This window comes from Hemiscyllium ocellatum, chromosome 32 (assembly GCF_020745735.1).
Source record: "Hemiscyllium ocellatum isolate sHemOce1 chromosome 32, sHemOce1.pat.X.cur, whole genome shotgun sequence".
Classification (NCBI taxonomy): Eukaryota; Metazoa; Chordata; class Chondrichthyes; order Orectolobiformes; family Hemiscylliidae; genus Hemiscyllium; species Hemiscyllium ocellatum.
Window position 1 is genome coordinate 41,589,227 of NC_083432.1, and position 25,906 is coordinate 41,615,132.

At 44.4% G+C, this 25,906-nt stretch overlaps 1 protein-coding gene across 3 annotated transcripts in view; it reads right to left on the minus strand.

The window, feature by feature from the left end:
- The window catches only part of tbkbp1 (TBK1 binding protein 1), a 135,817-nt gene that overhangs the window by 79,394 nt on the left and 30,517 nt on the right, over positions 1–25,906 (minus strand). For all 3 annotated transcript variants that reach the window (XM_060848827.1, XM_060848825.1, XM_060848826.1), the window contains 3 exons: positions 24,163–24,313; positions 22,556–22,761; positions 21,006–21,061 (listed from right to left, as the gene is read on the minus strand). In XM_060848827.1, coding sequence (XP_060704810.1) covers positions 21,006–21,061; positions 22,556–22,761; positions 24,163–24,313 — 413 coding nt within the window. The remainder of the gene's footprint in view (positions 1–21,005; positions 21,062–22,555; positions 22,762–24,162; positions 24,314–25,906) is intronic.

Below are 25,906 nucleotides of genomic sequence, written 5' to 3' on the forward strand. Positions count from 1 at the left end.
ATCTTATAGAAGTTTATAAAATTACGAGGAACATGGCTAGGATAAACAGACAAGGTCTTTTCCCTGAGGTGGGGGAGTCCAGAACTGGAGGGCAGAGGTTCAGGGTGAGAAGGGAAAGATATAAAAGGGACCTAAGGGGCAACCTTTTCATGCAGAGGGTGGTGCATGTATGAAATGAGCTGTCAGAGGAGGTGGTGGAGGTTGATAAAATTACAGCATTTAAAAGGCATCTGGATATATGAATAGGAAGGGTTGAGAGGGATATGGGCCAAGTGCTGGCAAATGAAACTAGATTAGGTTGGGATATCTGGGCAGCATGGACGAGTTGGACTGAAGGGTCTGTTTCCGCACTGTGTATCTCTATGACTGTATGACCTGTCTTGACAATAGTTGGGAAAAGTGGCTGCTTCCCCGACAGGAAAGCAGGGCAGGCTGTCTGTTGGTTTGTCAGGGAGTTCTCCATTTGCCCCATGATGCACGTGTGCATAGGTGGAGTTAGGATCAATGATTTTTAAGGCAGCATTAGATTGATCCATTTGTCCACTTACAATCAAAGTGTTGAATGTAGGTCTGAAAAGGTTAATACTGAGGATGCCAGAAGTAGCATCCATGGTGAAGATGTCCCAGAGACTTGTGGGCAGAACAGCTTAGGATCTCAATAAAGAGAAACCTAACATATACGATTCTCCTCAAAGTCTCAGTAACATTATTGATTATATCAATGTACCCTGTGACTAGTTGTTAACCTGCAATAAACTGTATCTCGTATCACTTCAAGTTTGCACCAGGAAGTGGTTTCTCCCCCACTCCAAACCAAACAGGCCGTTGTTCCCTACATTGAAAAAGGATAGTGGCAGCAACATTCATCATGAGCAGAAGCTCAGAGGCAGCACTGCAAACTACTTAGCCAAACTACAAAAGGATATATGGAGATGACAGGGAAGTAGAGGTCACCCATTAGATTAGCTTTGAGCCTGTTAACTGGCAGAAGCTCAGAAACTAGGAGCAGGAGTAGGCCATTCGGCCCTTTGTGCCTGCTCTGCCAGTCAATATGACCATTGCTCATCCTCTACCTCAATGCTATAGTCCCGCTTTCTTTTTATACCCTTTGATGCCTTTAAAATCTGAAAAATGTACCTATCTCTTTCTTAGATATGTTCAGTGACATAGTTTCCACAGCTTTCCGCAGTTGAGAATTCATCGGTCTTTGTGTGAAAAAACCTTGTCCTCATTTCAGTCCTAAACCTGAGTCCTGAGGCTGGGAGCCCGACTTCTATACTCCCTGATCAGGCTAAACATCCTGCCCACATGAAACAACAGAGCAGCAGGTATCAAGGAATGTCTTAGTGAAACATGGAAGCTAATAGGAGCTGGAGTAGACCATTTGGCTTAACAAACAATTTCTCCATGCGATCCCCCATATTCCTTAAGTCTTCAATATCTCAAAATCTGTCTCTGTCTTGAAAACTCAAATGGCCCGCCTATTCCCTTGATGAGTGTGTTTGTCTGTATGTGTAAGGGATGGTTCCAGTGAGGTTAGTGGCCTGGGGGCCAACGTGGGCAACAAGAGGCCATTCAGTCATTGAACCTTACATGTGGATTTAATTTTGTCTGTAGACGAATGAATTATTTAAACAGGAAACCTTCTGCTACAGAGGCATGAATGCTAACCACTAAGCCACAGCACAACTGGTGCTTATCTGAAATCTCCTAAAAATTGCTGGGAATCTATCTTGCTCATTGCATACCTGTAAAAATAAATGTGGGTCTTACACCAGGAAGTGCAGGATTTATCTGAGCCACTTAGGAGAGCACTCATTCCACCCCCCCCCCCCCCCCCCCCCCCCCGAATATTTCAATTGCATCTGCAGTCCTCATAAGCTATTTCTGCTGAGTTTGTCTCTGGTACTTGTTCTCAGGCTGTGGTTGGTGAGTCAGGGCTTGTCTTGAGTCCTTGGCTACAACACAAACAAGCAAGTATCTGACCACAGGACAGTGGCATTTGTAAGGTGCAGAGTTGGTTTACGCTGTCTGTGTGTGTGTGTGTGTGTGTGTGTGCGCGCGCGCGTGTGTGGGGCAGGGGGGAGTAGGAGTGGGAGAGGGTCAGAGCCAATAGACTGTTTACAGAAAACCTCATATCATTTACTCAGAGCCATAATAACTGGCATGGCCTTATGCAATCCATTTACTACCACTGCGCTGGTCAGTCGACATGTGGTTGTTTAAAACTCAACCTTCAAAGATTTACAAGCTGCTTAAGATTTAGGAATGAGATGAATAAATTTGGTTTTGGTGCTTCTTGTCAAGAATGTACATTGGGAATTCCAGTCACATGAATTCCACAATTTTCCACCTGTAAATTTCAATAGGGAAAGGTAATTAACGATATCATACACTCCAATGTACAGTGTTGTCTCCCCAATGTGTTAACTTTGGGAAGTTGTGAAAATTAAATTTTAAGGGTTGGTGACTGAAAGGCCTCCTACTGTCCTCCACATGAATACTTAATACTCCCACTCTCTCAATTATGATAGACAACTGGTGGTGAGCTTAATTGAGGGTCACCATGGCTCGGGAGAGGTTGTGAAGGCAGTACCTTTCTGGTGACTTGAGCTGGTGTGGGAATTGAACCCATGCTGTTGGCAACATTCTGCGTCACAAACCAGCCAACTGAGCTAAGCTGTGATCATGAATACACTTGTACAGCCCTGTCATGTTGTAAGATATTCCAAACTGCTTCGCAAAAACATGATTTGGCATTTAGCCACAACGGGGTTATTTAAGGAAGATGATCTAAGCCTCGGTCAAACAGGCAGGTTTCAGGAGCATCATCAATGAGCAACAAAGGAAATTTGAACAAAAATAGGCCATTCAGCTCAACAAACCATTCCACCCCCCACCCCACTATGTCTATATCCCTTGAACCTTTAATATCTAGAAATGTATACGTCTCTGTCTTGAACATAATCAATGACTGAGCCTCCACAGCCATCTGGGACAGAGAATTCCAAAGATTCACCAGATTCCGAGTGAAGAAATTCCTCCTTATCCCAATAGTAAATTCTCTACGTCTCATTCTGACACCGCACTACAGGGAAAACATCCTTCCCAGATCTATCTAGTCAAGCTATGTGAGAATTGTGCCTGTATAAGAGCACCTCCCAATTTCTAAACTTTAGAGACTGGATACCCAATTCTCCTCAACCTCTCCTCATAAGACTTGGTGGAGAGAGACATAGAGAGAGAGAGAGAAGTTCAGGATCTGGGCAGCTGAAGGCATTTATAGCTTCCCCTACAGTTCATTTCAATTCAAAATCATGGACAAAGTGGGAATTACAGTTGGAGAGAGAGGCTGCACGTTTTTTAAAGGTACTATTTCCTAAGTAAGCCATTCTTTACTTCCAACAAGGTATCATTTTCTATCAAACTGTTCAGGCTTGTTATGATGTACACTACCATTACACCACAACAGCTCTGCAAATATTCCCTCTAACCTGTTGAGAGACATCTCTGGAGCAGGTGGGACATGAACCCAGGCCTACTGACCCAGAGACAGCGACGCTACCACTGCATCACTAGTGCCCACAAAGTAATTTTCAATACTTTAATTTATTTGCTCTGAGATATTATTACACACTTCCGGGATAAGTGATGCTTGAACCCAGGCCTCCTGGTCCAGTAGTAGGGACATTGAGGCAGCACGGTGGCTCAGTGGTTAGCACTGCTGCCTCAGCACCAGGGACCTGGGTTCGGTTCCAGCCTCAGGCGACTGTCTGTGTGGAGTTTGCACATTCTCCCCATGCCTGCATGGGTTTCCTCCAGGTGCTCAGGTTTCCTCCCACAGTCCAAAGGTGTGCAGATTAGGTGGATTGGCCATGCTAAATTGTCCATAATGTTAGGTGCATTAGTCAGGAGTAAATGTAAGGAAATGGGTCTGGATGGGTTACTCTTTGGAGGGTCTGTATGGACTGGTTGGGTCAAAGGGCCTGTTTCCACAGTATAGGTAATCTAATCTATTACCCCACTGCCAAGCTTCCCCGCTGACACCCCCCACCCCCACCCCCCAACAGCATTTTGAAGAGCTGATTAGTCTACAAAGAGATAGAAATTCCCCAACAGCCCATAGAGATGACAGACAGGGCTTTTGATTATTTTTTGATTAGCTGGTTCAGAAATGTTACAACACACCTCTAGAGCAGTTGGGACTTGAGTCCAGGCCTCCTGACCCAGAGGTAGAGACACTACCATTACAACATAACAGTATTGTTTTTCAGAGAGTATAATGAATCTATCAGAAATCTTGGCCTTAACTGCTGTTTATTCAGAAAAGTGAGATTTGCTAAGGCCCCCTGTTAAGATCCAACTAATGAGCTCCCTCAAGTGTCCCAAAAATGCAGTTACAATAAATCAAATGCAATTTGTAAAAAAGTTGGATACAGCCTATGGAAACACAGGAATGAATCCCCAGAAACATAAGACGCAACAAAATTGAGAAATTCCAGATTTTACTAGAATGATACTCGGGCTTCAGTTCTTTGGAGAGACTGGAAGAGCCAGAATTGTTGTCCTTGGGACAGTGAGGGTGAAAGGGGAATTTATGCAAGATCTTGATAATCAGGGATACTGGATTAGAGATTGGTCTCTGGGAAAAATTACAATTCATCAGCCATTGATGATATACAATACCTGATGTGGTGTTTCTTTGACTAAAATGTTTCCATTGACAAGAGATTAGGAACCCAACAACACAAAATTTAAGATAATTGGCAAAATTGCAGTGGGAGAGGGAACTTTTTTTAAAACATGGTGTTTGGTTGTAAATTGGCAATAGATTAAAAATGGTAACTTTCGAACATACACCACTTTAGATAGTGAAGGAATTCCATCTGCAAATTTATGCAACAGTCCTAAAGGGTTCTTGTGATGCATGGTAGCGTCACTACCTCTGATTGAGGAGACCAGTGTCCAAGTCCCACATGCTCAACATGTGTGTCATAACATTACAGAATGGCTTGATTAAAAACACCTATTAAACATTCCTATGTAAAAGTTATGTTTTACTCCAAAAGACAACTTTATTTAAACAGAATTTAAGTGTAAACTTTTCTGTGAAAGTTTCATTTCCATCTTCCAGACACTATCAGACTCACAAACCTCTGGTTACTCGTTCCCCGTATTTATACCACCAATTCAAACATAATTAACACTTCCTAACTATGTCCTTCACCCATTCTCTCATTCATTCGGTCTGAGGTATTGCTTCATACGACACTAGGTGATGGGGAGTTGGTTAGCTCAGTTGGCTGGATGGTTGGTGAGTGATACCAACAACATGGTTCAATTGCCACACCAGTTGAGGTTATCACGAAGGACACTCCTCCTCAACCTCTCTTCTCAGGTTAAACCAACACCGATTGTCTGTCTCCCTCTCTCTCTCTCTCTCTCTCTCTCTCTCATGGGAGAACAGCCCTATGGTTTGGTAAGACTATAGGGGTTTTATGGGTGGAAGTGAGGACTGCAGACGCTGGAAATTAGAATCAAGATTAGAGTGGTGCTGGAAAAAGTACAGCTGGTCAGACAGCATTCGAGGAGCAGGAAAATCGATGTTTCGACCAGGAGCCCTGCATCAGCCTGACCTGCTGTGCTTTTCCAGCACCAGTCTAATCTTGACTCGATGGTGACTTTATCTCTAATAGGTGGCAACAGGTTTGGCCGATACAATATCTTGTTTTGTTAAAAGCTACGGTCTGGCCACTTGAGGGGTTGGATCAGTGAATGAAATGACAGAATCGCACTGCCATTCCACCTGCTGCAAGATTAAACAAGTCCAAAACAAAAGGTGAGCCCAGCAGCACCATCTCTAAGACAACACTAGCAGCTGACCCACTAATCTACCCATACGCTGAAGGTGCAAGGAAAAAGAGAGGGGATCAAAGAAAATACGGAATAAATAAGAAGGTCTTGCTTTCCCAATTTGTATGGTTATGCCCCACCCATTGTAACAAGCCCTCCAGCCTGGTCCTGTCCACAAACATTTGCATTTGTGGTCAGAGACATCACTCAATGAAACCCAGAATATCCCATGTTCAACTAAACACTGAATGTAGAAAACCAACAACAGACACAGAGACTGCCAAAGAAACTCAGCAGGTCTTTTGTGGAGAGAGAAACAGTTTAGGCTTTGAGCCTGTTATAAACACTTCTTTAGCGGTTCTGGACTGGAAATGTTAACTCTGTTTTTCTCTCGCTCTCGCCATAGATGTTATCCGACCTGCTGAGTTTCTGTCCATGTTCAATTGTTGACAAGGGTGGCACTGGAAAAGCACAGCAGGTTAGGCAGCATCTCCAGCATCTGCAGTCCTCATTTTCTCCATGTTCAATTGTTATTGATTGCACCCAGGGTAGACAGGCAGGAGGCTGGAAGAACACAGCAAGCCAGGCAGCATCAGGAGGTGGAGAAGTTGACTTTTTGGGTGTAACCCTTCTTCAGGACCCAGGGCAACTACTGCGGAAGCGGCACCAGTAATCCAGAGGAACAGATGACATCCAACTTGGGATCCTAAATTAATAAGTTGAGAAAAGGAGGAGACCAGAGCTGAAAATGTGTTGCTGGTTAAAGCGCAGCAGGTCAGGCAGCATCCAAGGAACCGGAAATTCGACGTTTCGGGCACAAGCCCTTCATCAGGAAACTCATTCCTGATGAAGGGCTTGTGCCCGAAACGTCGAATTTCCTGTTCCTTGGATGCTGCCTGACCTGCTGCGCTTTAACCAGCAACACATTTTCAGCTCTGATCTCCAGCATCTGCAGACCTCACTTTTTACTAAAAGGAGGAGACCAATCAACTCCTCAGTTCAGTTGCGCCAGTGAGTTCGATCATGGCTGATCTGCATAAGGTCTGGCAAGCACAGCTGACCACCACTGCTTCACCTCAGCAAGTCTGGGAAGACAGGGTGAGAGCTGGCACCCACGTCCAATAAAGACCAGGAGAGGGATGAAATCAAAGGGTTCGACCATCTCATTCCCAGTCAGCCTTGCTCTCTGCTCCTTGTTCCAACTGGTTCAGCTCCAGCTCAAGAGGGGAACCGTCAAGAATTGAGTCGGTTTTCTGATGCGCACTGTCACTAACACGAACCTTGTGCAGGTTTGATAGACACAGTGCGCTCACCACATATACTGCCAGAAATAATATAGCAAGTCATGAGAGGGACAGAAACAAAATGTACTGGAAGACTCAGCAGGTCTGGCAGCATTCTTCAGAAATGTTGGGTCACTGGACACGAAATGTTAACTGTGCCTTCTCTTCATTGATGCTGCCAGACTTGCTGAGTGTCTCCAGCAATTTCTGTTTTTGATTCAGATTTCCAACCTCCGCAGTTCCTTGCTTTGATCATGAGAAAGAGTTGATAGGAGACCATTGGGGGGTTCCATGTATGTTGAAGATACAGAGAGTATTTGACTCGTTAGAGATTCCAGCGACCCAGAGAGGTGGGTAGTCCATGATAACTGGATTGAATACAAGGTTTAATACCATGATCTAGCACACATTGGCCCTGGTATACAACATGTCATTTTCATCGATTAAAGAAGCATTTGACAGATAGTCACAGGCTTACACTTTCTCAATGTGCATTGTCCATATAAATACAGCAGCAATTGTCAGAGGTCAGGAGTTCTGAGGTGAGTAACTCAGAGCATGTCCGCCATCTACAAGGCACAAGTCAGGAGTGTGGTGTAATATTCTCCACTTGCCTGGATATCCAACAATATCCTTCAGGGCAACACAATCCAACTGAATGTCAGTTCATCCCCCAACCAAGGCATTTATTCCCTCCACTACTTGCACAATGTGCACCATCTACAGGATGCACTGCAGACTTCCTTGATAGTACCTCCCAAACCAGCAACCTCTGCAAACAGCGTCCCATTCATACCACTCACAATCCTGACTTGGAAATGTCTCATCACTCCTCCCGTGTCGCTGGGTCAAAGTCCTGGAATTCCCTCTCAAAAACGACTGTATGAACACCATAGGGATTACAAGGTACGCAACACCACCTTCTCATGGGCAATTATTGATGGTCTATAAATACATAGCTGTTCAGCAATGTTTATGAAGGAGTAAAAAATTTTCAGCCAATTCCTGTTTTGAATGTGGGAATCATTTCTATCATTCACAATTGTCTAATTTAAATGAAAAGGAAGGAACATCTTGCATTTATATAGTGCCGTTCACTACCTCAGGCTACCAGAAATGGCTTTCCTGTCAATGAAATACTTTTGAAGGGTCATCATTGTTAGATAGTGGAACGTCAGCAAGCAATTTGCAAACAGAAGGCTCCCACAAGCTAGAATGTGACAACGACCAGATCATTTGTTTCTAGGATGGTTGCCGAGGGAGAAATATTAAACAGGTCACCAGGCAGAACTCTGGAGCGAGTGAGGGCTTGAGTTAACATCTCACATCCACCAGTGCAGACTCCCTCAGGATAAAACATGAGGCGCATAGATAGGGTAAATAGCCAAGGTCTTTTCCCCAGGCTAGGCGAGTCCAAAACTGGAGAGCATTGGCTTAATGCAAGAAGAGTAAGATTTAAAAGGGAATAAAGGAACAAATGTATCACGCAGAGGATGGAATGAGCTGCCAGAGTTAGTAGTGGAGGCTGATACAATTACAATATTTAAAAAGCATCTGGATGGGTATATGAATAGGAAGGGTTTGGAGGGATATGGGCCAAATGCTGGCAAATGGGACTAGATTAATTTGGGATATCTGGTCAGAATGTATGAGTTGGACCGAAGGGTCTGTTTCTGTGCTCCATGACGCTAAGACACAATTGACCACGATCTCAAAAACTCTGCAATATGGATTACTTAGGGAAAGCTGAAATCTGGTCCTTTTATCATGCACATTGCTTGAAGCAATAAAATCAAAGTACCATTCAGCCACCCAAACTAATGTGCAGAAACTGAAAAACAGCTGCATATATTAGATTTACTATCCACAACAGGATCATCAAACCTTTTCATTTGGGCAGCCACATTTGAATTTTTCTCTCAGTCAGCAGGTCAAATTTCATAAAGAATAGTTTTAACATGAATTTCAGATAAATATCAAAATAATACTCAGCGCAATAAATAATTGATGAAAACAGCCATTCTCTTCCCCCTGCCCTTTCACATCTCACCCTATCATCTCAAACGGCACCTGCATGAGGAGGAGGGAACCTCATCTTTATCCCCAGGCTCCCTTGACCTGGAGCCTCCCACCCACCAACAGGGGCCCCCTCCCTTGCTATCTCACTGCTGCCCCGCAGTAGGCCCATAATGTCACTGCTCTTGTCACACTGGCCCCAGGTCCCATGGAGTTACCAACTCATGCAGCTCGGTGCCCCTCCAATCAGAAACCACTTCTCTCCAGCATTTGCTGCTGATAGGCTCCCTACTGAGAAATGACCCCCGGATTGGAGGAGTTTCAGTCTTTCATTTGTACATTACTTATTTGGAACGCTGATGGTAAATCCCTCCTGGGCTGCCTGCTCATAGAAATCCAGCAGTGCATTCGGCCCATCGTGTCTGCACCGACCCTCCGAAGAGCATTCCACCCAGAGCCACTCTCCACTCTATCCCCTAACCCGACACTGACCACAGCTAATCCACCTTACCTGTACATGCCTGGACTGTTGGAGTGGCCTGGACTACACTGCCTATAAAGGGCAACCCCCATATCTGCAGAATCGTTTTACTGTTTACTACAGCCAGAACATATAGTAGGGAACCTTCTGGAACCAGGGACCCGGCCTGCCTGGAAGATAAATTTCCCACTTCAATGAATGGGTTCACTCCCATCTGCGATTTCAGGCTTCTGCGGTAGGTTTAGGAACATATCCCCCTACAGGTATGGGGGGATGCGTGTACTTGAGTAATAGTCGAATCTTTTTGACTACGTCTTAAGGTTAAATTTATGGGGTCGACTGTTAAATGAATACTACTTCTGAGGGGCCGAAACCCATGCCTGTCAAGATTCATACCGCATCATTAGCAGAAGCCCAAATGGTCTCAAAACAAATAGAGAAAAATACAATCAAGGTAATTTTGCAAACTCAGAGCAGATTACAAGATTGAGAAGGGAGCAGAATAAACCAACAGACCGGAAAGCTGGAGCAGGTTGTGATGGCTGGCACACTGACTCATAAACATTGATCAGTTACCCATGAAGAACTAGGGTTGACCTTTACATGCGATATATGGAAAATTCCAGGTTATTTGGCCAAAAATAGCAGGTCGACTTTTATCAACAAACATTGTCAGTGCATCCCAATCTGCCCTCACCATTCTCAAATAGAGCACACGCTTAGTTATTTTTCCAAACTTATTCACAGGATGTGCCACGGTGGGATTTGAACCCAAGTCCCGAGAACATTACTTGAGTCTCTGAATTAATAGTCTAGCTTTAATACCACTATGGAACCAGCTGCCTTTGGGCACAAACAAATAAGCCTCTATGAGTTATTGTTCCGCTTCTTAAGTAAAGTGAAACAGTCCAGTTATTTTTAACCTTTTAACAAAGCCATTCAACAAGCTCAAAATTACGCCGACAAACAACCAACAGTTCCTGTCGCTCCCCTAGTCACCGCTTCCTGATTCCACACGTCTTCCCCTGATGCCCTGAACTTTGGCCTCACAATTCAAGGTTTATCAAAAATTCACAAGGACATACCTGTGTCTGTTGCCCTCTGGCCTGTTTGCGTTTTTGAAAGTAAGGAAGACACTTAGGCCAACCCCTTAACATTCTATGATCTATGATCTAACTTAGCACAGATTCTCAACACTCACAACTCCTCCTCCTCCCTGACACCTCTGAAAAAAAATGCATGTTCCCTTCCCTCTGCTGTAAGTTTGACTCCTTCACTCCTTGAGCACTCGACCATTCCAATTCGAGGCTGCTGTGATCAGATTGTTTCTTTTCTCGGTTGTCTTGTTACGAAACTTTGTCACGAGTAACAATCGTTAATCCTGAAACTAGCCACAGGCTTTTTATGTGTCATCTTTGAACTCTTTCCACTGAGTCTCACCGCAAAGGAAGAAAAGCTGGTAGACTTATTAGAGTGCAGAGCTCACTGACCTGAGCTCACAGGCATTTCATATCAAAGATTTTAGCCACTTGACCTTGAGCAGCAATCCACGCACCACCGTAAACATTGACTCCCTCTGCCACCAACGCATAGTGGCAGCTGTGTGTGCCACCCATAAGGCTTGCTTCTCCAAACCTCCTTTGACCAGAGTCTTCCAAATCCGTGACTTCTGCCACCTGGGAGGGACAAAGGGCCAGCAACAAACGAATGGCACCGCCACCACCTGCAAGCGGCAAGTGTGGTTGAGGCAGGTTCAGTCGAAGCATTCAGGAAGGCATTAGATGGTCATATGAATATAAGCATTGTGCAGGATGATAGGAAAAAGGCTGGAGTTCGGCACTAAACCATGATGTTTATCTGGAGAGGCAGACCTTTTTCATTCACTTGTGGGACAAAGACATCACTGGCTGGGCCAGCATTTATTACACATGCTTAATTGGCCTTGAGAAGGTGTTGGTGAGCTGCCTTCTTGAACTTCTGCAGTCCATGTGCTGTTGGGAGACTCACAATGTCCTTAAGGAGGGAATTCCAGGATTTCAATTCAGTGACAGTGAAGGAATGGCAATACACTTCCACATTTATCTTGGAGGGGAATTTGCAGGGTAGCATTCCAACATATCTGCTGCCCTTGCTTTTCATGGATTTGGAAGGGGCTTTTGGAAGGGGCTTTGGTGGTTATCTGCAATGCATCTTAGAATTAGAATTACCTTTATTGTAGATGGTACACACTGCTGTTACTGAGCATTAGTCGTGGAAGGGGGTGGACATTTGTGGATGTGGAGTCAATCAATGGACTGTTCTGTCCCTGGATGGTGTCAAGCTTCTTGAGTATTACTGGAGCTGCACCCATCCAGGCAAGTGGAGAGTATTCCATCACACTCCTGTCTTGTGCATTATAGATGATGGACAGAGTTTGGGGAGTCAGGAGTTGAATTACTCGCTGCAGTATTTTTAACCTCTGACTTGCTTTTGTAGACATTGTGTATATACAGTGCAAATACAGCAGGCCAAATGGTCTTCTTTTGCATCATTACAATTTGCAACATCCTGCTTTGCAAATGTATTACTGCTCCTTCATTATCTCTGGGCGTAAGTCCTGGAGCTCCCTCCCTGGCAGCACTGTTGGGTGCATGCAGCAGTTCAAGGTAGTGGCCAAGCAGCATTGTCTTACGGAACAATTAAAGACGGGGAATAAGTGCTAGTGAAGTTCACGCTTCACAAGCTATTTTTAAAAAATAAACTCACCTGTCTCAGAAGCAAGGTGGAGAATTGATAGTCCCACGCCTCTAGTCTATCATTCACAGCTGGCAAGCTCCAGGGGCACATCAGGCTGGGACAGTAACAGTAACAGTTTCATGATCCAAGCTCACCCTTTTTCTCCTTCAAAGCCGGTTGCTCATGGCTTGCCGTGGGTTTTGCCAGGTTACTTTCAACCTCTGGACGTACCATGGAGCAGTGAGCCACCACCATCACCAGTGAGTTTGCAACTTCCTTGACGCACCAGGAACTCTGCAGATGCAACACTGACAGGGTGCAGAGACACGGCGTGAAGGATGGGCTTTTGCCAGTCTGAGAAGGAGGACTTCAGGGTGATAGCCTAATTTCCAAAATACTCAAGGAAGATACATCACTGGGAAGTATATAAGGAACCCTATCATGCTTGTACCCTTATAAAGGTTAGCATTGATTGATAAAAACACCTAAAACAACCCTAGAATATCCTATTACACTCAAGGAGCTGCACTTACTGTTGTAAAGTAAGCTAATTTGAATAAGCAAGAACTCCAGCTTTGATATTTGGAGCTTTGCATTTTCTATTTTGAACCCTGCAGCGTTTACTGTTCCAATCTAGAAGTCTTACATTTTAAGTTAGTAAAATAATTAGCTGTCCACATTAGTTATGATGATTTAGTGGCAAGCATTCACTTAATTCAAAGTTGCTTCATTCAAATTATCTGATAACTCATTCATTTCACACTAACTTCCCACTTTACTGTGTTATTTACAATGCTTCATGCAAATTATTGCATTAATTAAACACAAAAATAATTGATTGTATTTGATGAGTAACCTGTAATGGTCTAACAGAACCACAAGGGGACACCATACACTGCAGTTTCACCCCAAGATCAGGCAAATGATCAGAGTACAATATGGCTGGTTCATTTCCAAGGAATTTTCTCTGCTTGTCTATGGACTCTCTCCACCTCTCTAAATCAGGTCACCAAACCTCCAGAGTTAGCCTGAACTCTCCAGAAAGTGGAGGTCAATCTGCTGCCCTGGAGAACCATCACAGGGAGTGCAAAAATGATTGATTTTTGGCGTTATCTTTGAACATTTCTCTTTACCAGATACAAAAATATTGAAAACAGCTGGGGACAGAGATTTCTTGGCTGATGGTCAAACATCATTCAATTGGGAAAGCACAGAAATATCAAAAAAAGGAATATTCCATTTGGCTCTTGGGGCTGCTGTGTTATTCAATATGATCATGATTGACCATCCAATTCAATACCTGTTCCCATTTTGTCCCAATTATCTTTGATCCCTGTCAGTCCTGAGAACTATGTCTCATTCTTTCTTGAAATATTTTGGTCTCAACCATTTTTTGCAGCTGAGAGCTCCACAAGCTCACCACTCTCCGAATGAAGATATTTCTCCTCATCTTCGTCTTGAATGGCCCACCCTGTATCCTTAGACTGCGACCCCTGGGTTTGGACCCCCACCCCCCTTCCCCAACCATCGGGAATATTGTTGCTGTGTTTACTCCGTCTAATCTTGTTGGAATTTCACAATTTTGATGAGAATCTCGTCCCCCCGCGTCTAAACCCCAATGAATATAGACCTACCCAATCCAGCGTCTCTCCATATATCAGTGCTTTCATCTTAGGAATCAGTCTGATATACCTTCACTGTGCTCCCTCCATCTCCAGAACATCATTCCTCGAATAAGGAGACCAGGACTGCACACAATGCGCCGTACGTGGCCTCACCAAGGCCCTATCCAATTGCAGCAAGACATCTCTGCTCATGTACTCGAATTATCTCGCTCTGAAGGCCAACATATCCTTTGCCACCTTCACTGCCTGCTGTACTTGTCTGGTCACTTTCTACTTTTGAGTGGGAGTAGGAAGGCAGTGCATAAAAAGGATGGAAGTATTGGTCAACTTTAAGATAAAAACATAGAAAATCGGAGCAGGAGTAGGCCATTCAGCCCCTTGAGCATGCTGTACCATCCAATATGATCATGGCTGATTATCCAAATCAGTACCTGCTCCTGCTTTCTTCCCCATGCCCTTTGATCCCTTTAGCCATAAGAACTATGTCTCACTCCTTCTTGAAAACATTCAGTGTTTTGATCTGAACCGCTTTCTGTGGCTGAGATTAGATTAGATGACTTACAGTGTGGAAACAGGCCCTTCGGCCCAACAAGTCCACACCGACCCGCCGAAGCGCAACCCACCCACACCCCTACATTTACCCCTTTACCTAACACTACGGGCAATTTAGCGTGGCCAATTCACCTGACCCGCACATCTTTGGGCTGTGGGAGGAAACCGGAGCACCCGGAGGAAACCCACGCAGACACGGGGAGAACGTGCAAACTCCACATAGTCAGTCGCCTGAGTCGGGAATTGAACCCTGGTCTCTGGCGCTGTGAGGCAGCAGTGCTAACCACTGTGCCACCGTGTCCACAGGCTCACGACTCTCTCGGTGAGAATGGAGACTGGCAATTAGATAATTGGCTGAGGAGTGGAGGCAAGTCATGTGATGAAACCTCCAGGAATAGATGTAATCACGCTAGGCCACACTTGCTGTAAAATTGGTAGCCAAACAGTCTACATCTCCTCCTGGACCATGACCCACCACTCAACACCAGGCTATCGTGTCCACAATGGTCACTCGTCTCAATTCGTCTGGTGATCTCCCTCCCGACTGCTTCTGAGGTCATTGTCCCTTAACCCTGCACAACTCGCTCCTACCTCCTTCCAAAACCCACAAACAGGACTGACCGGGCAGACCCATTGTTTCTGCCTGTTCCTGCCCCCACGGAACTCATCTCTTCCTAACTCAACATGATGTTTTTTTTTCCCCATTGTCATGGCCCTTCACACGTACATCCGTGATTCCTCTGACGCTTTACGTCAGTTTCAGAATTTCCAGTTGATGGGCTCCAACCACCTCCACTTTACCATGGACAAGCGATCCCTTTACATCCCTCCCTCATTAGGACGACCTTGGGGCTCTCCACTTCTTCCTGGATCAAAGGCCTGAACAGAGCCCACCCACCACCATCCTTCTCCGCCTGACTGAACGCATCCTGACTTTGAACAACTTCTCCTTTAACCCCTCCCATTTTCTCTTCAGGTCAGAGGGATAGCAATGGGTACCAACAGGGGCCGCAGCTATGCCTGTTTCATTGTGGGATATATGGAACATTCCTTGCTCTAGCTCGACTCCAGCCCCAAATTCTTTCTCCACTACATCAATGACATCATCAGTGCTGCTTCCCTCTTTCATCCGGAATTGGAAATATTTATCGATTTCACTTCCAATTTCCACCCAGTTCTCACCTTCACTCAGTCCATTTCTGGCTCCTCCCTTCCCTTCCATTTCAGAGTGTAGGCTGACTACTAACATTCAATCCAAATCCACTGGTTCCCACAGTTACTCGGCCTATACATCCTCACACCCTGCTTCCTGTAAAGACTCAGTTCCATTCTCCCAGTTCCTCCGTCTCTGTCAGATCTTTCCCCCAGCTTTTACAAGAGGGCGACCAAAATGTCTACATCTTCCTCAACCGAGTTTTCCATAACACAGCGTTCGACAGGGTCCTTGATGGATTGTGACCTCCCCTGTCCTTCTTCCTGGTATTATAGCTCAGCCCAACTGTGGCTGTGTGCTTCCTCGAGTTAAATACAGACTCCAATCAGAACCTTGTTGCCAATGGGCCATAAGATCATAAGCCATAGGTGCAGAAGTTAGGCCATTCAGCCCATCAGGTCTGCTCCGCCATTCAATCACGGCTGATAAATTTCTCACCCCTATGTTCCTGCCTTCTCCCCGTAACCCTTGGTCCCCTTGACAATCAAGAACCTACCTATATCCATCTTCAATATACTCAGGGCCCTGGCCTCCACAGCCTTCTGTGGCAGTGAATTCCATGGATTCACCACTTGCTGGCTGAAGAAGTTTCGCCTCATGCCTCCTCTGCATAATTGAGCTAAAACACAAAATCTAAATGATTTGCATGTGCCCCTTGCCATCCTGCATTGGTGCTTACGGTGTTAAATTTTAACCAAAAATATAGTGGGGATTGTTGGATCAACATTGGTTTTTGGTGCTGAAATTTGGTTGGGACATGTCCCTCAGGGAATCTGACCAGTCAGTCTTAGCAGTCGTGGAATCATAGAATCCCTACAGTGTGGAAACAGGCCATTCAGCCCATTGAATCTGCACCAACCCTCTGAAGAGCATCCCACTCAGACCTCTCCCTAACCCCATAACCCTGCATTTTCCATTGCTAACCCAACTAGCCTACACATCCCTGGGCACTACGGGCAATTTAGCATGGCCAATCCTCCCATAACCTGCACATCTTTGGACTGTGGGAGGAATCCTGTGGGAGTTTCCTGCCCAATTGGGTCTCCCATCACACAAAGTTGTATACATAAAATTTCACTCTTCTTTTCATCAAGCTGCTTGTTATTGTACCCTTTGTGAATACATCATACAATTCTACTCTTCACACCAAGCAAAATATAGAGGGACTGCAGATGGCATTAAAAACACCAGGACATTAGCAGAATTGAGAGACCTTCAGAAAAGCCTGGCCAGAGTCATAGCATCATACAGCACAGAAAGAGACTCTTTGGTAGTTTTATCTGGGAAAGAAAAGATGGGTGGGTTATCTAATAGAAGTCTGAACAATTCTGAAAGGGTTTGACAGAACAAGCACAGAGGAGATCAGAATGAGGAGTGATAAGGATATCAGGAAGTCATTGGTAAATCTAATATGGAATTCAAGAGGAAGGGAAGGGAGGAGCCAGAAATGGACTGAGTGAAGGTGAGAACTGGGTGGAAATTGGAAGTGAAATCGATAAATATTTCCAATTCCGGATGAAAGGGGGAAGCAGCACTGATGATGACATGGAGATTGGTGAAAATATGCAAGTCGCTTCCACGAGGTGTGGTACGCAGAACAAGGGAAAGCTTGATGAGCACATGAAAGCAATAAAGACATGCTGATAGGGTGGAATAAAGCAGAGTTCCTGGGTACCCCTCCTGACTGCTGCAGAGATTTGAAGCAATCAAGATCTGGAGTGAGTGGCTATTGATGAGTTCATCCCTGAGAACATTTTGCTCCAATGAGTGAGCACTGCAGGGAATGTTAATGACAGGCAATCTGCATCATCACAGTGGGATTCCAAACAGGTTTTCTTCACACTGACTGCTTTTCCCCCAGTCCTTCCTCGTACAGCTATCTGTGGAGTGTCATCCATGTGTTCTCACTCATTTCCCAGGGATAAGGGGGCAGGGGGTGAGAGGTGGAATGCCATTTGGATAAGGGCAGGCCACTCCCACCCTCTTACATAAGAACACATTGCCACAGAAGGCTGCAGAGACCAAGTCATAGAATTATGGAGCCATTGAGCCACACAGCACAGAAACAAACACTTCAGTCCAAACCGTCCATGTCAACCAGGATTTCCTAACTAAACTAATCCCATTTGTCTGTGCTTGGCCCATATCCTTCTAAACATTTTCTACTCATGTACTTGTCCAAATGTCTTTTAAAATTTGTAACTGTACCTGAATCTACCACTTCTTCTGGCAGTTCAATCCATATACAGTACATACCACCATCTGTGTGAAAAAGTTGCCCCTCATTGAATGTCTTTAAGATAGATCGATTCATGATTTGTAAGGGGATTAAGGGTTACGTGGAGAAGGCAGGAGAGTGGAGTTGTCAAACATATCAGCCATGATTGAATGGTGGAGTGTGGTCTGAATGGCCTAAATTTGCTCTTATATCTTATGGGAGAAAGTGAGGTCTGCAGATGCTGGAGATCAGAGCTGAAAATGTGTTGCTGGAAAAGCGCAGCAGGTGAGCCAGCATCCAAGGAACAGGAGAATCGACGTTTCGGGCATGAAGAAGGGCTCATGCCCAAAACGTCGACTCTCCTGCTCCTTGGATGCTGCCTGACCTGCTGCGCTTTTCCAGCAACACATTTTCAGATCTTATATCTTAGGGTCTAACTAGCAGCAGGACCATGCCCCAGAAATCTGCTCTGTCATTTAATACAATAATGGCTGATCATTTGTCGAGAGTCTAGTGATGGAAAAGCACAGCAGGTCAGGCAGCATCTGAGGAGGAGGAGAATCGACATTTCGGGCATAAGCCCTTCCTGATGAAGGGCTTTTATCCTAGACGTCGAGTCTCCTGCACCTCAGATGCTGCCTGACCTGCTGTGCTTTTCCAGCACTACACTCTCAACTCTGATCTCCAGCATCTGTAGACCTCACTTTCTCCTCCTGACCTCATCTCACCATCAGTTCCACTTCTCTGCCTGTTCTCCCTAACTCTTTAAGCTGTTATTAATTTTAAAATCTCCCCTTATATTTATTCAATATCCACCGCACTCTGGGGTAGTGAATCCCACACATTCACAACACTGAGAGAAGTGATTCCTCCTTACCCCTGTTTTCAATCTGCTACCCATTAGCCCAAAACTATGACCTCTCATTCTAGATCGCCCCACAAGGAAAAATCTGCTTTCCATCTATTTTGTCAATCCTTTATAATCATCTTGTATCATCTCAATTACATCTCCTTTCATTCTTCTAAATCCTAGTAAATATAGACCTAAATTGCTCACTCTTTGCTCACAAAACAAATATTACATCTCTGGAATTAAACTAATGAACCTTCTCTGGACCACCTCTGATGCAATTATATCCTTCCTCAAGTAAAGGGACCAAAACTGTACGCAATACTCTTAATCCAGGAGTAACACCCTGTGTCTTGTTTATCACCTCAAGTATTTCTAGTTTAACTGAATTCTTATGTGGGTGGAAGATTATTCAATGATAAGTGTACAGTCTGAGACAAAAGGCCAAGCATTTCATCGAAATATGTTTCTGAGTCTATATGAACTTGTATTTACATTGAAACGCATTCTGATGGTCAAGGTGGCCATCAATGGCTGTTGACATGTTGTGTAGTCTCCAGACTTATTTTGCTAATTATATTGCTGCTGGTTAGATTTGGGCATTAGGCAAGGACGGGCTTGAACTTAAAGTTGAACTAAAGTTGCCTGCACTTGAATCAGGTAAAAATACAATAAAAAACAGCTGGGGATCAATGCTCAACACCATCAATGGGACATACATATGTGGACTAGGATTCAATGGGGCAGTTTTTATGGCACTGGATTAGTAGCCCACAATATTGTGAGAGTTCAAATCCGACTATGTGGTTTACAAATAGCAAAACTTATCAGTCTGGCTTCTGGAAAAAGTGATTATAATTCTTGTTGCATTGTCATAAGAACCCAATTTGTTCCCTTTTGGGAAAAAAACACTGTCATCCTTTCTCAATCTCACCTTTATGCAAATTCAGTCCCACACCAATGTGGCTGCTGTGAACTATTGGTTTACTTGAATGCATATGAAGACAAACACTAGAGCTCTTGTGGTGCAATGGTGTATTTATATCTCTAAGCCAGGAGGCCTGGATTCAAGTACCAACTACTGCAGAGATGGGTCGTACAACCTCAGATTAGGTTGATTAAGTTTTTCTACAATGAGAAACTTAATGAAACTCTGGGGAACTAAATATATACCTGTAATGATTGATTCTTCAAATAAGTGTGAGACTGAATAAAGATCGGCTCCAGTTCCATTCTTCTCCAAATGACTTGTAACATTAATTTCTGACTGAAGGGACTCTAAAAAAGCAGCTGTATCAAATCGCTGATAACCAGGGCTGGGGTAACAAATGTCAGAGAATTTGCTTGCCCAAGAATTTATCGAAAATTTTCACCTCCGGGCCGCCCGAACCAACCAACCCAATCACCCCGTGGCTCAACACTTTAACTCTCCCTCCCACTCCACCGAGGACATGCAGGTCCTTGGACTCCTCCACCGGCAGAACACAACAACACGACGGCTGGAGGAGGAGCGCCTCATCTTCCGCCTGGGAACCCTCCAACCACAAGGTATGAATTCAGATTTCTCCAGTTTCCTCATTTCCCCTCCCCCCACCTTGTCTCAGTCGGTTCCCTCAACTCAGCACCGCCCTCCTAACCTGCAATCCTCTTCCTGACCTCTCCGCCCCCACCCCACTCCGGCCTATCACCCTCACCTTGACCTCCTTCCACCTATCCCACCTCCATCGCCCCTCCCCCTAGTCCCTCCTCCCTACCTTTTATCTTAGCCTGCTTGGCTCTCTCTCTTATTCCTGATGAAGGGCTTATGCTCGAAACGTCGAATTCTCTATTCCTGAGATGCTGCCTAACCTGCTGTGCTTTGACCAGCAACACATTTGCAGCATTGACCCAATTGTTACCTTTTATACAGGTGTCATTCGCCCACCGTGATTATGAACAGTTTGGGCTGTGACGTCTCTCCAGTTTAATATATCCCCCGTGATTGCCAAGGTGAACACATGAGGCACCAGCAGTCCTACACCTCTGTAAAATCATGGGTTCAAGACCCATTCCATGGACAACAAATGCTGACATTGACAACAGCAGTCACCTCCCAAGTACGAATAAAGAAAGGACATGAGAGAGGCAAAATTACATAAACTAAAAAGAGCAGTGCGGAAAGGAAAAGTACCAATGGAGGCACTCTGATTAAACACTTACTGTTCTTCTTCTGTGTTCTTTATCCACTCCATGTCATGGGGGTCGTGGCTTGGTTCCTGTAGCAGGGAGGAGGGGTGGAGAGACTATGAAGATTTAAACAAACAAAAACAAAGGAAGAAAATAATCAGACCAACTTATCAGTGTTCCCTTGATCTGGTTCAATTTCTGCTGGGGTCATTCATGACAGGGGGTTCCAGGGAAGGATCAGTGCTGCTCCTCCATAAACCACTGCCTGTTGTGTGAATCCATGAGAAGTTCAACCACTGCTGCAGTTACACAGTCTCAGCACTTTGTAAAAGGACATCTTCATCGCTGAGTTCATTAACTTTAGATTAGATTACTTACAGTATGGAAACAGGCCCTTTGGCCCAACAAGTCCACACCGACCCACCGAAGCATATACCACCCAGACCCCTACTCCTACATTTATCCCTTTACCTAACACTACGGGCAATTTAGCATGGCCAATTCACCTAACCTGCACATTTTTGGATTGTGGGAGGAAACCCACGCAGACAAGGGGAGAATGTGCAAACTCCACACAGAGAGCAGCCTGAGGCGGGAATTAAACCCGGGTCTCTGGCGCTGCGAGCCAGCATTGCTAACCACTGTGCCACCGTGCCACCCCAGTATACATCCCTGCAGCACACAGTCATGCATCATAGAATCCCTTCAGTGTGGGCAGAGGCCATTTGGCCCATCGAGTCCCCACTGACCCTCCAAAGAATAGCCCACTCAGACCCTAATCATATCATTTAATACCCACGGCTAATCGAACCTGGACACGACAGGGCAATTTCACATGGCCAATCCACCTAACTTGCACATCTTTGTGACTGTGGGAGGAAATGCACGCACACACAAGGAGAATGTACAGCATTTAAACTTGAATGCTGATTGTATGTGCATTGAACATGGGAGAAAGGTTAAGTGCAACAACAGAATGCAACATACGGACAATTTTAAAAATTGAAGCCACTCTATATTATGTCCAGTTCAGTGCATTACAAACTATTTTAAAAATATCAATGACCATATTTATAATGGCTATATAAGTTTCACGCTTTGTGCTATTGGCTTTATGAACTTTGTGCTAATAACATTGTGCTTTCACAGTAGTCTTGCCAAATGGAGAACCATTCAGTTATTGGACCCTTCCGGTGCCTCAAATGCACATATATATTGTTGTGTATAAGTAAAAGATGCCTTTGGTTCATTTGTAGGATAGAGTCAATCTCCGATGCTTGCTAGTTTCCTCATATGTTACTGTACAGAACCAAAATACTTTGTGACGACCATATATTTCTGATGACATTTTTAAGGATAAAGCATTTTTTGAAATAAGAAAAACTGAATTTCAGTGAGAAGGTTCTGCAATCCCAAGGTGCTGACACCACCTGTATTGTTAGCTTTCCCCAGTATGTCTGGGCTTTAAACCTATTGTAACTCCACCCCTAAAATATCTGGTCTGTGTGACTGAGTTCGTTGAATGAGAGAGCCTCTCAGCTCAACTTTCTTGAAACAAAAGATGCCTGCTCTTCCTCACTAACCTGTGCACAACTCTCCTGTAGACTCTGCTGGCTCAGCTGAGACTGTAAGCGGTCGCACTCCTCTTTGTACTGTCTTTCCCGCCACTGGCAACTGTGCAGCTTCCTCTGGAGTTCGTCCACCTTCTCCTGCAACCTCTGAACTTCCAGCTCATCGAGCTGGGGATCGACCACCCTGCAGTTCTGCTGGTGTCTGGGACTCTCCAGCCCTGCAACATAACACAATGATCAGATTCAATGCAGAGCAAACACTCTTAGGGACAAAACCAACCTGTCAATCATTCAAATTGTGAAAAAGTTAAGCGACATGTGGATTTTCTAGAAGGTATTAATTACTTGGGCTGTACATTGATCTTAAGAGTTACATAGGTACAGGAGTAGACCATTCAGCCCCTCTAGTCTGTTCCACCATTCAATGAGATCATGGTTGATCTGTGGGCTGACTCCATACACCTGCCTTTGGCCCACATCCCTTAATACCTCTGCTTAACAAAAAAAACTATCTGTCTCATATTTAAAACGAACAACTGAAAATCTTAAACTCTAATGTTAACTATGTTAACTCTATTTCTCCATCTGTCGAGATGTTGCTGAGGGTTTCTTCCAACTTCTGTTTTTTTATCTCAGATAATTTCTTAAAAGAAAGAAGAAAGCAGAGGTGCAGGGTAATGAACAGGCAAATAATAATCAAAACAAAACAGGAAGAGGCAGAAAATAAATGCAGAAAAATGTAGCAGAAATTAGAATCAGGTAAGTAATTATGATGAAAAGGTCAAAGCTTAAGGCTCCTTATATGAATGCACACATCTTTTTTATCAAGATAGATGAGTTGATGGTACAAATTGTGATAAATAAATAAGGTTTGATAGCTATTACAAAGATGTAATTGCATGGTGATCAAGACTAGGAACTCACTATTCAGGGTATTCAATGTTCCAGAAGGATAGGCGAAAAGGAAAATGAAATGGTATTAGTTCTATTAATCATAGAATCACTACAGTGTGGAAGCAAGCCATTCAGTCCACTGAGTCCACGCCGACCGTCCAAAGTGTATCCCACCCAGTCCTTGTAACCTTGCATTCCCCATGGCTAGTTCACCGAGCCTGCACTTCCCTGGACATCTTTAAAGTATGTCACTTACTAGAGAACACTGAGACATTTGCTTGCCATGAAGAATTTGTTTTTTACATGCAAGTCTTTCTTTAGCTACTCTCTGTTACAGTTAGTTCCACATTCTCAACACTCCCTGGGTCCTGGGCTTTCTTCTGAATTCCTGATTGGATTATTTTTCTGGTGATTTTTACATTGATGGACTCTAGTTATCCTCTTCCCCAGTGACAAACTCTGTCTGTGTCTGTTTTATCAAAAACATTCTTAATTTTAAAGACCTTCATTAGGTCACCCTTCCACCTTCTAAAAAAAAGAGAACTTCTTTATCCTTCAGAATATGAAACATTCAATTTTTGCCACCAGTGGTTTACTGCATCTTGTATTTGGCTGCTCTTCAATATGTATTGTGCCTGAAGTCTGCCTGCCCTATTCTCTGGAACCCACTGTTGCTTTAGCTACAAGGTAAGGCCTCTGTGAACAGATGGATAATGACACAATACCGTAAGGACTTCTACGTGTTGGGCTCAGCTGGATAATTTGTTCATTTTTTGCCTGGAGCTGATCATTGAGTATCTGAACTGAACTGTCCCTCAGCCTCAGAGCTTGCTCCAAGCTCTGAATCGTGGAGATATGATCCTCGGCCAGCACCGTCTGTTGGGGAGAAAAATAAAGTCACAGATTAGAAGCAGGGAACATCGGCTTCCTGGATGAGAGAAGGCCTCATAGAGTCGTGGGTCGAGTCCCTACCAGTGAACCAGGTTCAAATCCCACTACAGACACCTGCTGGCTACCAAGATGTACCAATAGTGTAGTCAAACAAACTAATTATTAAGCAATAAATCTTTCTAAGCTGCCTGTGTCAAGCAATTAGAGCAGGAGAGACAACTGATTAGACATGCTTCACGTGGAGTGCTGCTCCTCAGGCTAGTCATTACTCTGAGGAAAACATGCTGAAGAAAACAGACATGAGCATGATTTGCTTTTGTTATTCTTCCATGGGATGTAATGTCACAGGCAAGGCCAGCACTTCCTGCTCATTTATCTTGAAACAAACAGCTTTCTCAGCCATTTCAGAGAGTGGTTAAGCACCAACCACTTCATTGTCATTTGAAATCATATGCAGGCCAGGCTAGGTAAGGAGGGTAGATTTCCCTTCTTAAAGGACATTATAAACCGGATGAGCTTTTTTTAAAAAAAAACAATGGTCACTTCTGGCATTTCATTCCAGAATGATTAATTGAATTGAAATTATACCAGCGGTGAGACTTGAACCAGCATTGCCAAAGCATTTGTATAGGTTTCTCGATTATCCACGTCTTCCTCACATCTGCCTCATTCCACAAATCATGGGAAGTCTTCTAAATCTCAGTTTTCCCCATTGAATGGATTGAGGGCTGTTTTATTTATTTTTGTAGAATTCCTATAGTATAGAAAGAGCCCATTCAGCCCATCAAAGCTGCACCAACCCAACAATAGCATCACACCGAGCCCTATACCTAATCCCCATAAGCCCCACATCTACTATGGCTAATCCATCTAACCTGTACATTCTTAGTCACTACGGACAATTTAGCATGGCCAAATGACCTTTTTTATTATTCACTTGTGGGCTTGGACATCACTGGCTGACCAGTATTTCATTGCTCATCCCTAGTTGCCCTTTGGAAGGTGGTTATGAGCTGCCTTCTTGAACTGTAGACCTGCAATGCCATTACAGAGGGAATTCCAGATTTTTTACCCAGAAACAGTGAAGGGATGGCAATATACTTCCAAGTCAGGATGGTGAGTGGCTAGGAAGGGAATGTGCAAGTGGTAGCATCATTGTCTCCATATATCTGCTGCCCTTGTCATAGAGCCATAGAGATGTACAGCACAGAAACAGACCCTTCGGTCCAAATCATCCATGTCGACCAGATATCCCAACCCAATCTAGTCCCACCTGCCCACACCTGGACCATATCCCTCCAAACCCTTCCTATTCATATACTCATCCAGATACCTTTTAAATGTTGCAATTGTATCAGCCTCCCTCACTTCCTCTGGCAGCTCATTCCATACACGTATCACCCACCACGTGAAAAAGTTGCCCCATAGGTCTCTTTCTTTTCCTTCTCACCCTAAACGTATGCCCTCTAGTTCTGGACTCCCCCACCTCAGAGAAAAGACTTTGTCTATTTATCTTATCCACGCCCTTCATTATTTTATAAACCTCTATGGGGTCACCCCTCAGCCTCCAACGCTCCA